At 34.3% G+C, this 16,251-nt stretch overlaps 1 protein-coding gene across 1 annotated transcript in view; it reads left to right on the forward strand.

The window, feature by feature from the left end:
• The window catches only part of LOC128554784 (fibronectin-like), a gene marked incomplete at its 3' end in the record, with an annotated part of 33,195 nt that extends 17,270 nt beyond the window's left edge, over positions 1 to 15,925 (forward strand). Inside the window, exons 5-8 of the mRNA XM_053536092.1 lie at positions 1,931 to 2,122; positions 5,049 to 5,144; positions 13,805 to 13,992; positions 15,733 to 15,925. Coding sequence (XP_053392067.1) covers positions 1,931 to 2,122; positions 5,049 to 5,144; positions 13,805 to 13,992; positions 15,733 to 15,925 — 669 coding nt within the window. The remainder of the gene's footprint in view (positions 1 to 1,930; positions 2,123 to 5,048; positions 5,145 to 13,804; positions 13,993 to 15,732) is intronic.
• Positions 15,926 to 16,251: the final 326 nt, after the last annotated feature.

Consider the following 16,251-nt stretch of genomic DNA (forward strand, 5'->3'; position numbering starts at 1 on the left):
ATAACTTCCTTATCAAGGTACTGGGATATATTATTAGTTGAATCCTCGACGAGTCTTCTTCAACCGCTGGATACCGAATGAGCTCTCTGTCATCTATTTATCTGTTCATTCCCAGGCAGACGTGCTATTTATAGAACTTGTTTCTGATTGGTCCAAATTTATACATAATATCTTACAACAAGTACCTGCTCTATCAAATGTCTGGTTCCCTTTAACTATTGTATATGACTCAATGTCTGATGCTTGGATCCGGCTATCGGTACATTGAACCCAAATTAGCCACAAATGACCCAAATCCTATTATTAACACCAATTCAACAAAAAATATATCAATGATAGCATTAAAAGGGAGTCAAGCACTATCTGTGCTTATGTATTACGTTATCAATACATCAAATATACAAATTATTCTGACACTGATAAAGTTATATTTTCAACACGCTTATGCCATTTTAAGTCTGTAGGTAATGTTAAGCCTTAATGCTTATGGTTATCCACAAAATCAAGTGAGGTGTCATTAGATAGAAGAATTGGCTCATTATTTGTATTTGCCGAGAAAAATATTACTTCGGTATATAGTCATTGTCACTAGATGAGACAGCCAAAGAACTGTCGTCTGCAAAGAGGCGTGTTACACCTAGTAGATTTTCGGCAATGTCATTAACATAGACGAGAAATATCACAAATAACGAATGGTTGTAAAGTAGAAATCTTTGAAAGGGTATCCTAAAACCAACCTTTAATGGTTATACAGCAGGTATAAAGGTATGATACAAAAGCATAATTTAATGGTCATACAATAAGTGACCAATGTTTGAAAATATATTATGGCGAGATACCCCTGTTATGTTTTATGTACTTTAAGTGTTGATATGATTAAGTGGCTGCAAACCTTATCATATTCGTACCTTACAATACTTTTACGCCACTATTTCGACCAACCAAAAGAGCCGATACTAGAAAAGAAATAAAGGATATTTGTTTGTTTACGTGGGAGATTGAAATATCTTTCACGAGTGAACACCAGATGCAATATGTAGGATATCGTGTTCGTGAGTGAATGATATGTTGATCTTATAACTATGTAAATCAAACACATTTTCTTCTTATTACATATTTTGACTAAATTAACTCCTTTGATAGTTTCTTACCAGTGAAAAATATATTTGATATTTTTAGCAGTGAAAATACCAGATATATTTCACTCTTATATATAAATAATTAACTTAAAACATGTAATAAAGCTATATTTACTGGTACAATAACTCCAATGTTTAAGCTCTAATAATAAAATTTAAACAAAATCATTACGTTTTACGCATTTCATTATTCATTGTATTCGAAAACTTGATTCCGTCAAAATCATTGTCCGCTCATCAAAACCAATTGAACAGAAATTTATTAATTCGAGGGTAGCGCTCCGCAGACATCAGAATCTGCTTGGCAGCAGAGGTGTCAATACGTCCCATGATATGTGTTACAGGACCTTCTATGACAGTCTGTGCCTAATTTTGTTTAAGGGCCACGGTTATATAGGAACTTGACATCTGATAGTATTTTGATAGATCAAACGTAAGGCATTCACCTCAACTATTGAGTTTGTCGGGAATAACTGTACAAAAGGATCCAATCCAAAGTGTGTGAATGCTGGTCATCAGTTAAAATGAAATAGGTTGATATACATTGATATTTGTTCATATCAACCAATTATCTGTTTCCCAATCGGTCGGCAACAAACCCCATAGTAAAAAGTTGTGCCATATTTTATAAACAGAGCTAAACGGTGCGTGCTAAAATATCATAAAATTAAAATTAAATATCATTATACAGATGTGATCTCTATCAATCATTTGAAAATCCAGTCATGTTGACACATTTTTCCATATAGTTTCGATTGATTTAAAATAACCTGTATAAATTTTATCCATAGGTCCAGACCCACCTCGAAATGGCCTCTGTAAGGAACCAACGGACAAATCTATCACATTGAAATGGTCAAAACCTGCTGATACAAAGGGAGACTTGAAGAAGTACCACATTCGTGTCTATCAGAACTCTAATACTTCCAAGTTCATTGTAAGCACAACAGGAACTCAGAAGACAGTTGGTAATCTTGATCCAGGTACTTGGTTGAATATCTTAGACATTAATTTGGATATATATCTTAGTCTATGTGTATAAGTTGCTTCTTTGAAAACGTTTGAATGACGATGATGCTGTCTACTAGCAAAGAGAATTATCACTTTAGACGGATAAGGTCGCATTAATGAAAGATCAATCAAATTAAGAAATTATTTTACACTATTTAATTTATCCAATCATGAACGTTTATTTGCAACACATGGCCGTACAATATATTACCGTATTGGACATATGTGCGTGCGAAAAGAAACAGTATTTTGTCCGTATTTGGACGGTTAAACTGTCCCATGTTAAACATACGATAAAGCCCGAAACGCGTGAAAAAGTTTGAAGTAGGCTCTCTATGTACGGAATTTGATTATGCATATTGAAATCAGGATTATTTGTCGTTTGTTTGTAAACACAAAAACGAAAGTACAAGTCATGGCAACGCTGTCCATTTTGGATATAAACACATTTATAAATGACTAATATTCAATGAACCATTTATTGATTTTAACTAAAATAGAATAGGTAAAGAATAAAAAAGTTAATTAACATTGTACTGTAAAATACGACATTTATTGGGACTCGTTCCCAGCTGGGAAAACCATATTTGACTCGCCTCGGCTCGTCCAATATGGTTTTCTCAGCTGGGTACTCGTCCAAATAGTATGAGGTTATTTAACAGTGTTGAGTACAATACTGAATTCTATTGTACGAGTCCAATTGAATTCACTGTTAAATTACCACTTTATTTCACACCATGTAAAGATAAATGTAAAAACAAGTTCACACATTTTAACTTACAAACAACAACACATATCAGTTTAATGCGTTCTTTTCTGATAACACGTAGATCTACATTTACTCTTAGTGCCAAACAATTCGAAAACAGGTTTTCGTGGATAGGATGTTCTAACTAAGAAATCTAGTGCTTACACTGACATGTTTCGTTCAAAATAAGAAAGTTATCGCATTTTTTTTTAATTTTACTGCTGCCGTTATAAAGGTTATTTAACATTGTACTGTACAATACGGAGATATATTTGGACGAGTACCCAGGTAGGTACGAGTCCAAATATATCTCGTATTGTATTGTACAGTTCAATGTTAAATAACCTTTTTATTCTATATCTATTTTATTTTAGTTTAAACTAAAAGTGATTCACTGAATATTGTATTTTCAAGACGCACAATCTAACTCTGTACATAGAGCGCCTACTTCACCCGATGTACATTCGGAACATTTTCACGCATTTCGGGCTTTATCGTATGTTTAACATGGGACTTTTTGAACCGTCCAAATACGACAAAATACAGCTTTTTGTACGCACGTGCGTCCAATAAGGTAATATATTGTACGGTCACGTGTTGCAAATGAACGTTCACGATTGGATAGATAAAATAGATATAGAATAAAAGAGAAGTAATTCCAAATGGCTCTTTATAAGGAATCTGGAGTTGTCCCGTCCATCATGAGAAAAAAGGATTTTTGGCACAGGAGTCCAATATGAAAAAATGGAGTTTCGGATGTTGCTATATATACTTAAGAAAATGTGAATGCGTTTTAAATCACACACTACAATACTGGTTTCTATTGTATTGTCACGTGAAAGATATGGTTAAAATATATAGGTGTGAAATAAATATCCGTATTCTACAGAACAATGTTAAATAACCTAATATTAATTATAAATAAATATAAAATAAATAAATAAATAAAACAATTGTCTGTTCTTTTTGGCAATACGTGGTTATGAAATTACCCATTATGTTCAAAGTAATTTATTGATTGAAGTAACCACTTTTTTTAAATGTGTATGTGTAAGACATGTATTGTTGTATCAGACTTGTATGGCTTATATGAGGGTTTTTGTTTTCTGCACTTCATTGATATATCATTTACCATATTGTCTAGAATAAGTAAAATAAACTTTCTACAGGGGTTGATTTGTTTCAGTCCAATTGACTACCCATTACTTACTTTGTATTCGGAAATCTTTCTTTTTAAACAAGGTATATCTTTTCAGTAGACAGGTGGCACAAACTATGTATGATTTCACGAACTTTTAACAACAACAAAAAACAACAACAACAACATAAATATGATGATTTGTTTTGTTTCGTTTCAATCAATTTTATGATGCGCAGCTATTCCCATTTCAAACCACTTAGTACTCATAAAATGTAGGCTGTGCGACTTTCGAATATTTTAAGTCGAGTCGGTTCATGGATATAATGCAGACATATGTTTTGGACAGACTTGTTTAGGCAGTTGCGGTAGTGTTAGGAATTAAATAAAGATGGTACTTAATGTCGAAATTCAAATTTTGAATTGGGTACATGGAGTATAATGCCATGTATGTTTAATTTTATTTCCATGCGCATCTAGCGTTACATTAGAATAGTCCAGGTCCAGGTGGTAATTATTTGCTTTTCAAATAATATTTCTATACTGACAGGGATGTCAGTAACAAATTGTACGGATTTAAACAAACTGTAATGTTACTATTTTGCTCCCGGAGAATAAAATACAAACATATTACATATCAGTTACTAATGTGACCAATCAGCATACCGGTTACAAACGTTAGTAAGTTCGTTTTATGGAACTGTGCCTTCAACACTCACCTTAGTAAGGCTGCGCTGAAAAAAAATTATTTAACATAAATTCTGGCGCTTAAGCCGGTGCTCGGGGGCGTGAGAGGTGTTGCACATTTCATTACCTTTCATGAACAGACTCAATCAAACCGAGTCTGCTATTATTTTTCTTGGTTGCATTCTATACTTCTGTAGGATCTTTTTACAGATTTTATTACTTTTTATGATTGTAATAATTATGTTTCTAATATATTTCCAATGTAAGTCATCTTTAACATTGCTCATTTCGGATGTTGAAACAGTTGTATTCTGTATCTTTTAAGGTACACCATATACATTCTGGATCTATACAGAAAATGAAAAGTACAATTCAACCAGTTATAACATTGTAGTGACAGGCTGTAAAACTAAAGCAAAACGTAAGTGTCATATCTTAAGTGCATCTGATCGATTGATCAATATCTTAAGCATAAATATCGGCTTCATTATGAAAAAATCGTCCTGTGGATAGTGACAAATCTTGTTTCCATTTTGGAAGCCAGTAACAGTGTCGCGATGCTTTTATAATTGTAGATTTCTATATAATGTGTTTATATTCTGTGTTGCTTCAAAAAAGACGACTGTTTGAAAATTTGATTAATTTCTGTCGTAAATAAACTTCTTCGTCCCGCCTTGAACAAATTGAAAATGAGTTTATCATTTCTTTATAGTCGGTTTCTGTCCAATAACTACATGTCATTTAGGTATATAGCGGTCAGACTTGATCGCTATGGTCTGTAGATGGCTTTTATGGGTTTTGAGTCCAGAGGTCAAAGGATAAGATCACAGTGATGCCAAGACTAAATTGTTTCCGATCAACAAAATGGAGGGTTTTTTTTCCCTATCTGTCAAACTTAGTGTGATTACCTGTGGTTGGTAAACGACCCTGGATAAGAGGTCAAGGTCACAGTGACCTTCAAGCAGTTAATGGTTTTCGATTAGTAACTGAGAGCACTTAGATTTAAAAGCAGTAAACTTTGCTAGAAATTAATGAGACAAACCTATTCAGTTCCTTTGAGGGCTGGCGTCGGCCTCACCGTTAGCGTCACTGTCAGCGTCAGCGTCTGCGTCAACATCGGCGTTGTATTCAAGATAGAGTTTTATGGCCAGCTTCTCAGTTTCACTATATCTTCTTAATCTCTGCCTCTTTAATCATCAAACCTCACATAAAGATTGGTAAAGGACAGACTTCATTTTATTCATGGTCAGGTGACCCAGAGGCCAAGGAAACTGGATTAGAATTTGTATTAGTTAAAGTTTTATAACAAGTTTCTAAGTTTAAGTTCCCTTATGTTATTAAGCTGGCATATCTGATATTATTGATAAATGACTCTCCGACCCATTCGTAAACTCCCCCATCAATTACATACCCTTGTACCCATCTCCCCAAAACACTTTATAATACACCCGTTTTGAAATCAAATGGACGTATGAAACCTGTATTAAAATAAAAGAGACGTAATAAATGATGGCACATGCATCAATCTTTATCTCTTTGTCTGTCCTTCATATTTACTGTACAGATCATAGTTTATGGCAATTCATGGTAATGACTTAAAACGTGGTTCATAAGTAGTTGGCGATAAGACGATGTACAAAGCGCATTAATCGGTGGGTCAAACGTCAAGGTTGTAAATGGAGCTCAAATAAATTTGTTCATCATATCTGAAGCAGTACTATTGATAAATTATCTTAGCGTAAAGGTATATGTGGCGATTAGTAGATATGCAGAGCGCATGAACCGGGTCAGTAGGTCATATGTCAAGGTCACAGAAAGGTCTGTCATAATTTGTGTCCAAATTACAACTTTATAACCATTCAACGAATTGACTTCAGAACTAAAATATATGTAGGTGGCGATGAGACAATGTGCAGAACGCATAGGCTTGGTTGTAGGTTAACTGATACAAAGGTCAGATATGTCCTTTGTATTACGTGCCCTGGCTACAGCACCAAAATTATTAAAGGTATTGCCTTTAAACATGAAAATGAGTGAGGACGAGACGATTTGAGAAATGAACAGTCCACATAATTTCCCTCCCCCTCCCCCGAAAGACAATCTCTTTTAGTTTCATGTGCCTATTAGTAAGTACTCCGTCACAGCATCCCCGCCCATACAACCCTCACCGATACATAACCTAGCCCGCTTCCACCTCCGACTCCCACCACCACCGCCAAAATAAAACCCTTTAAATTCTGTTTCTCTCTCATCTTATCGCGTATATTTGCCCGCTTTCTAGAACTCTTGTTGTTTGACTTCTTACACGCTAAAGTACAGTCAACTCGCCAGTAGAGAATCACTGCCAATAGAGGGTCACTTAAAAATAAAATGTGAATCTCTCTTATACATATTAGAGTATACAATGTTTAAGTATCCAGTAATATAAACTTATCACTTAGCAATTATTACACAAAAGAAGATGGATCTAATCTAATGAGTTTGAGTTCCAGGAATAGATAACTCTTGCAACCAGTTTCCTGACTTGGATTTTAGCACTCTTGAATTCTTCGAAGTAGAATATTTTTGAGCATACCTCACAGTTTCTTAGATAAAACCACACAAATTTGGTACCATTTTGAAGAGTGAAACACACACTTTCATAGGAATAATATGATTATGAATTTTAGATTGACTTTGATGAAAAAAAGTGCCATCAAGCAGAGGCGGCCATTTAGCCAATAAAGGGTCACCCATATCAGGTATAATCAAAAGATTGTTTATTCTGCTTAAAAATACAAATCAATGGTTGATTTGATGTAATAATGGTTTGAACTGGCAAATTTAGATAAATGAATAAGGTTCTGTGCATCAATACTTGATTTTTGTTTAGATATAGTTGGTGCTAATTATGCTTAGAAATACAACTGTGAAAACTAGCGCTATATTCCTTTTACCTAGTATCTCCCGTTTGAAATGTAAACATACTGATTCTCATTATATTCTGCCTTGAAATGTTTATTTCCAATACCACAGTCATGTTTTGTCAGAAAAAAGACTGTTTTAAATGGATAGAAAATATGTTAAACTAGGTGACCCTCTATTGGCAAAAGTGACCCCCTATTGGTGAATCGGACAGGTTTAAATATTTCATCATAACTTCAGACATAAAAGATAGATTCAAATAAATCAAACATTTAAATGAATGTGAGCAATAGTTTTAATTGTTAGTAAGTTTAGATATCATGAAAGTCTAAACATTCTTCACCACATGCTAAAAGTGTTGATAGTGACCCGCTATTGGCGAGTTATCTGTACACCTAATATTATTTCTACGTATCCCCCACAGTTCCCTCTCACTTCTACCTCAATAAGTACACTCGCCCCTGTCGACCAAATCACCACTTATTATCTTACCTGAGCCAAAGACTCATGGTGAGCTTTTGCGACCGCTCAATTTCCGCCGCCCGTCAAAATTTAAAAAAATAGTTTTCTTGAAAACTACTTGACAAAATTACACCAAACTTCATAGGAATTATCCTTGGGCGACCCCCTTTTAAAATTGTTCAAAGAATTCCATGCAGATCTCTGGTTGCCATGGTAACCAAAAGGGAAAATCTTTAGAAATCTTCTTGTCCAAAACTGCAAGGGGTAGAGCCTTAATATTTGGCATGCGACATCAAATAATGGTCCTCTATAACGATTGTTCAAATCGTGCCCCTTGGGTGAAAAGAGGCCCCGCCCCAGGGGTCCCATGTTTTACACAGACTATTATAGGAAAAGTCTTTGAAAATCTTCTTGTCTAAAACATCATGAGCTAGGCCTTTGATATTTTGTATGTAGCATTGCCTTTTAGTGCTCTACCTTTTTTTCTCAAATTATGCCCTTGGAGGGTCTCAAGTTTTACATAGACTTAAAAAAACTTTGAAAATCTTCTTGTCTGAAACTGCAAGGCCTAGGCTTTAGATATTCGGTATGTAGCATTGAATTGTGGTGCTCTACCAAAATTGTTCAAATTATGCCCCTTATATGAAAAGAAGCCCTGTCCCTGGGGCGGTCTCAAGTTTTACATAGACTTATATACAAAAAGGCTTTAATATTTTCTTGCCTGAAACTGCAAGACAAAGGCTTTTGACATTTGGTATGTTGCTTTTCCTAGTGTTCCTCTACCAAACGTGTTTAGATTATGCTCCTGGTGTGAAAATATACCCTGCCCTGGGGTCCAAAGTTTAACATAGATTTACTTAAAAGTCGCCCCGACTTCATCTCAGTGTTGTTATATTTTCTGGTCCTTCGGGATCATTGATTTCAACTCATTTAGATTTGAAGATTGAATACTGCTTAAGCCTGTGCTAGGGGGCGTTGGCAGTGTTTCATTTTCCATTACTGCTCATGAACAGACTCAATCAAACCGAGTCTGCAATTTTCACTGTTTGCCTTGTTTTCGGTGCTTCCGATGGATCTACTTTCAAGATTTTATTATATAGGAAAACAATTCTTGCTTGAAAGTTCATAGCCTTGGCCTTTGATATTTTGTATGTAGAATTGCCTAGTGGATCTATAACAAGATTGTTCAAATTATGCCCCTGGGGTGAAGAGGCCCCGCACTTGGGGTCACTTGTTATATGTGTTATATAGGAAAGAATACTTCTAAGATTGTCAGATCATATTTCATAGACTGTTAAATTATAATTACCCGATAAGGGGTCACTTGACTGTGACCTTGACCTACTTTCTTGCTTTTTAAGATTAATGTTGATGACATGTACAGTTTGCACACCGATCTTAAAACCGACTTTCAGTGACAATGAATGCGACCTACTGACCTTCTTTTTTAATATTTTAGCATCAGTTTGCCGTTTGAAACATGTGTCTCATATTACTCAGGTGAGCGATTTATGGTCATCATGACCCTCTTGTTTAATTTCCGAAAGAAAATATTTAACAATAAAATTGATATAAATCGACAAAATATCAGTTTTGTTTGTTTCCACCAGCGTTTCTTTGATTGAAATTGAGTGACTGAAGGCGGAACTTAATCGGATAATCATACTGGTAACTTCTTGCACATTTTGCTTAAGAACATGATGGTCCACACGAATAAATGGATTATTGGATTATTGTACATCAGGATCTTAACAGTACAGAGAAGAACTAATTAAATATATATATATGCTACATCTTATTTATGAGGGAATGACAAAAATTTCAAAATCGACCTAAATGTTATGAGTATACTACACAGAGTAAAGGGCTGCTTTAGGAAGGTACAGGCAGTCTAGTATTAACACATGATAACTGTCTTTATGGAGAACATAAAAAAACAACTTTTTCCAAAGTTTCACAAATACCACGATATTTAATCTATTTCTGTATGGTTCACAAATGCAAATATTGTTATCTTTATTGTAACTGCATAGCATACAGATAATGCCAGCTGTATTTTACTTATATAGTTAATTGTGTATTACTATCTTTGGAATATTTGTTGTAAATATAATATCACTGTAAAAGTAAATAAACAATTAAATGCTGTAAAATAATGAAATATATCTTACGCCGCTTACTTTATTTTGTTAGTATCTATTATGACACTGAAATATACGAATATGGTGATATTTTTTTTTATTTGTGTTCCAAGTTACATCAAGGTCGCTATAAATTGACTGTAAAACGTTGTTATCCTTCAATATAAGCCTCTGTCTTTCTTTAACTCTTACGTTGCATTCCCAGCAGATACTTTTTGTACCCCCCGACAACAAAGTTGTAAGGGGGGGTATACTGGTTTCAGGTTGTCTGTCTGTCTGTCCGTCTGTCTGTCTGTCCGTAGACGCAATCTTGTGCGCACCATCTCTCCTTATCCCCTTGACAGAATTTAATGAAACTTCACACAAGTGTTCAGTACCAACAGTAGTTGTGCATGGGGCATGTTAGGTTCTTTTAGAAAAAAAATTTGCAGAGTTATGGGACTTTGTTTTTTTGTTACTATACTATATACATAGACACAATCTTGTGCGCACCATCTCTCCTCATCCCCTTGACACAATTTAATGAAACTTCACACAAGTGATCAGTTCCAACAGTAGTTGCGCATGGGGCATGTTAGGTTCTTTTAGAAAAAAAAATTGCAGAGTTATGGGACTTTGTTTTTTTTTGTTACTATACTATATACATAGACACAATCTTGTGCGCACCATCTCTCCTCATCCCCTTGACACAATTTAATGAAACTTCACACAAGTGATCAGTAACAACAGTAGTTGTGCATGGGGCATGTTAAGTTTGTTCAGAAAAAAATTTTGCAGAGTTATGGGACTTTGTTTTTTGTCACTATACTATATACATAGACACAATCTTGTGCGCACCATCTCTCCTCATCCCCTTGACACAATTTAATGAAACTTCAAACAAGTGATCAGTAACAACAGTAGTTGTGCATGGGGCATGTTAGGTTCTTTCAGCGACAAAAATTGCAGAGTTATGGGACTTTGTTTCTTGTTAACATACTATATACATACAGTCTGCATATGCAATCTTGTGCGTGCCTAATCTACCAAACCCTTACACACAATTTAATGAAACTTCACACAAGTGATCAGTACCAACCCTAGTTGTGCATGGTGCATGTTACATTCTTTTTGATAAATATTCTGCATAGTTATGGGACTTTGTTTTTTGTTGCTATACTATATACATACAGTCTATATACATACAGTCCACATAATTATGCAATCTTGTGTGCGTCAAATTGCAATGTACTGTGTCAGTGCATGCGGGGGGTACATTCATCACCTTTAGTGATAGCTCTAGTTATTTTTGTTATAAGCTTTCCAAAGGTAAGGTTTAATAATTTCAACATGATCCTAGGCTTTATTGATCAATATTGTAGTATTTGAACGAAGAATTTATTAGGTTTTGATATTGCTTTTGCGGGAAGAAGAAAACATTTCAATATGGGTATCTTGGGTAGTCTGATTTCTAGGCTAGTTTTATAAATTGAATTTTTGAAGTATGCTAATGAAGAGATTTTTTTCATCGCAAGTCATAACTGTTAACGACAAAAAAGGTACGGCGGCCTTTCACAATGTCTGAATATAGACACATTAATTAGAAAACTCTTACTGTATAGCATTATGCAACTAGGATACAACTAGCTAAGTATATCATCTTATTCCAATATTCTTTTTACAGCAGACGATAATGGCTTCCATTATAAAAAGTGATGTTAAAAATATGTCTATGAAATGTATAACGAATTAAACATTAAAATATCCAAACGATACAAACTATAAATCCGAAACAATAAAAGTTATTCCGATTCTTTTTTTGAATATTAGGAGATAAATCTGTATCAAACTTAAATGAAAGGAGCTTCAAATATATAGATCTATGTATAAAATTTATATTATAGTAAAAACGGTGCAAATTACAAATCCAAATCAACAACTACATGTAGTCCAATTGTTCGTTTCCACAAGTGTTTCCTAGATTGAAATCTATTTGTCAGCTGACTGTAATGCTGAACGTAATCGGGTTATTGTATATTGGCTTCTTCTTGCACACTTTGTATGGGTACAAGATGGTACGGATTGTTTTACATAGGGTTATTAATAATAAATGTGAAGTAAATATACACTTTCTATGACATTTGTTAAATATAAATTTATGTTTAAATTATGTACATGAATTTAACATTTCTCAAACTAACTTATCCAATTTATTGTATATAGACTCGATGATGCCACCTTTGAATGCCACCTCATCACTTGTGTTTTATTTTATTCGCATTTACTTTCATCTTATCATCTAATATTCTTTCTTACTTAACACCAACTCCTTAATTGTACACTAGGTGGTCAAGTGCTTAACACGCTTGAATGTCAATCAAGATGTCCGGGGTTCGAATCCCGGTCAAGGCACTGAAAATTTCTGAGCGTCTCCGAACCTAACTAAAAGGCCAGTGCTAGTTCTTCCCCAAAAAGACGACTTCGTGTGTATCGGCGCTATACACCGGGCACGTTAAAGAACCAGATTATCTATCTATCTATCCATCTATCCACCCATCCATCCATCTAATCCATCCATCCATCCATCCATCCATCTTGCGAGGACACAGATTTGACGCGCATCAACTGACAAAGAGAGCAAAGAATGAAAGCATAAAAGGGGTATATACAGATTTTTTTATTAAAAATAAGTTAAAAACAGAGCAGGTTTCTAGGGGGACTCATGTTTCAACCTGGCAGACTGCCAGAACAGCTGAACAGATTTACTCCAAGAGAGACAATATTCTCAGGGAATGAGTTCCAATGGACAATAGTGTGAGGCTTTGTCCTTCTGGTTAGATCGCTCTAGTAGTGGATGAATTTGGCGCCCTGATTGACTGACTTTGCGCTATGTAAAGCGCCTTTGAAGAATGAGCTTTTTATGAAAATGGCGATATACAAATCAGGTATAATGTATAAACCCCTCAACCTGACGAATGACAATAATCATGCTCCTTCCTCACTCCATAACTCGACTCATCATCGCTTCTTGGCACACCTTTATCCCCACAGTAGACATCCGTTTCTCTCCTGCTCACATACTTCTCCAGTATTCCGTCTTTTTCACTTTTCTACTGGCACTAGTAGTCGAGCGCGCTGCCTTTCAGACAATTCTTGTTGTTTTTGTGATGTGTCAGTCTAAAGGATCTGATTCTGTTCAATAACTCGAGTGTATGCCATGTAAACACGATAGAATGATTACCATTTATTATGTTACCCTGGTGGAAACGACATTCAATCTACACTTCGAGATTACTTGCACTTAAGGCTATTACAATCAATATAAAGCGGTTGCCTGTTGTCAGCAGAAGATTATCAAGGGTTCTGGGATTGGCTGCATAAATATGTAAAATATAACAGCATAATCCTTGACTGCTACTTCAATTTGTCTATCAGAATAAGCATTTTAATTTGTTTTCAGTTAAAAAAGAACGTCAAGGTTCAAGTTGTTTAGTAATTGCTTATGTATTCATTTTAAATCATGTCAGTCTTTAAATGCCGAAAGTTGCACACGAGTTTAGTAACCAATGAACATGTTTGGTTTAATATTTTGCAGTGTCAGAACCACCAACCAACCTCCAAATAACTGGAATTACAAGTCGTAGTTTTGATATCTCCTGGATGGAACCTACAGAAACCTACAGTCCAGAGAACTATGGTTATGTTCTACAGATTAAGGTTGATCAGGATAAATGTGTGAAAGAGATCATTTATAGATGTTCAGACTGTGTAGGCAGTTTTCAGGTGATGTTGTTTCTAATTTCTTTTCTATTTATACGCTATTTTGGCATTGAAACACTGCCATTATATTATTAACATCCAATAATACAGTATAATGTATAAATCTTTGAAAGAAAGTTTAGGAGTAGAATTAATATATATTGTTTTCAAAACAGTCATAGCAAATTATAGATTTAGAAATTACAAGAAAACATGTATTTTTTTACTTAAATAAACATATTCAAAATAAGTAGTACATTGACTTATTTTGGTTAAAAAACAAAGGTAAGTATCAAACAGGGAATGCCACGCACCAAAAATGCAGCCTCCCCAAAACGAAACCCACAGCACGCAAACTACTTTTATATTTTGTCTGTAAGAAGAGGGAGTATATAACGTACTGTTTAATCAACCGTTATCGTACTATGAAACAAGGTGTTTCCCAAGTTTGATATCAAAAACATGACAATACTACTGATATTATGCATCACTCTAGAGAACACCGAGAGCTGAGGTAGGAATTTTTTGGAATGTTCAAAAATATCTTAATAAGGTTTGCATTTACCGTGAAAATGTTCGACGGAATACTTCCATTGTACATTTCAGCCATTTTTGACATTATTTGTTTTATAATTTTCAATTTAGACCTTATTAGTAAATGGATTGATATAGATATCAGGATATTTTTGCAATTCTGTGCAAAACGTTTGCAAAATAAATGAAAATGATTTTGACTGATTTCTCCAATCATGAAAAAATACCTTTAGTCATAAAAACATAAGTAAAGATTCTTTCTAAATTAAGAAGATCCTACTATCAAGTTTGGACACCCTAAAATGATGCGTTTTATAATATATCTAGCAAACTAAACCTGAAATTCATGAACCCCTGTAACGGATAAGGATCAAGCCGTGAATTATATACCATGCTCTAAGCCAAAGGTGCATACCTAATCTTTCAGGTGTTTAAGATATCAAAGAAAATTCATTATGTTTTAGAATACAAACAATCATACCATCACTGTAAAAGTTCAGTGAGTGATACCTTTGTTACATACTTCAGAAATAAGACACATTTAAAAGAAAATTTAACGCTACATAAAGTTATAGTGTGCACCCTGCATGTGTAACGGATAACTGAGGACTTCAGTAGATACTACGAATACATTACAAAGTGTTAAATGTTAATATTCATTTTAGTATTTTTAATGATATCAGTAACTTAGTGATCTAAAAAACCATAAAATAATGATTTTACTGACTGACCAGTACACACTTTCAAATGACATTTTAACGTATTTTTAATTCAAGGGAATTAGCATTTTAAATGACCCAGTAATATTAAAAGGAAAACATCACGTGTTCTAATTTGAAAACTGATTTTTCAGTATAACAACGGAAATCTACATTATACATCAGCTGACTATAATTACATTTAATATGATAAAATATAATTCCTTCAAGAATATTTTAAATTACAAAATGATCAAAATGCAGTCTAAACCTAAATTCAGAAGAATCAACGCTTAACATGATGTCGATGTAGGAAAATGCATATTAATCTGAAATGAAAATGTTAACCTAATCAGAAATTGTTTGACAATGTGTGGTAACTTAAATATTGAAGTCGCTAGATTAAATGCATAGATAGAGTTCTTCAAATCATACCTATTTGTTGATGTATCAATTAATTTTTTTTAAAAAGTAAAAAATAAACGGTAGATTTTAAACGTTGCTGGTATAATCAGAAAATTGCTTATTTCAGATTTCAAACTTGAATGGTTTATGCAATTCTACAGTTCGATCAACGATAGGCAAGACTAAGCAAGAACTAGAAGGTCAGCTAACATATCCTGTAAGTCTTAATCCAGGTATTGCTTACACTGTGACTGTTACTGCTATCAATGATGTAGGAAGAGGATATCCGGCTAACAAGACAGAAAAAACTATGGAAGAAGGTACCAGTCAAGTCACTTTATTTTCACTTTCGTGTTGAGTGACATTAAATCTGGTTTGGTGCATAAGTAGAACTATGCGAACAATAGTCTGTGTATACTGTGACACGAGGTACCGTTTACACGCAATTGACCCAAATTCTTGTAACCCGTTTTTAAAGTAGTTTTAGAATATCCTCATCAAAATAGCCAGGCTCTTATTGAACCAGAGTTTACACGAAATGACTCTGACATTGACTGCGCAAAGAATTCCAACCCATTTGCAAGATTACCTCTACAAATACATGTCTGTCAAGATACAGTTTAGACCCCAAAGAAAATGTCAAACA

The sequence above is a fragment of the Mercenaria mercenaria genome, unplaced genomic scaffold, assembly GCF_021730395.1.
Source record: "Mercenaria mercenaria strain notata unplaced genomic scaffold, MADL_Memer_1 contig_740, whole genome shotgun sequence".
In the NCBI taxonomy this organism is placed as follows: Eukaryota; Metazoa; Mollusca; class Bivalvia; order Venerida; family Veneridae; genus Mercenaria; species Mercenaria mercenaria.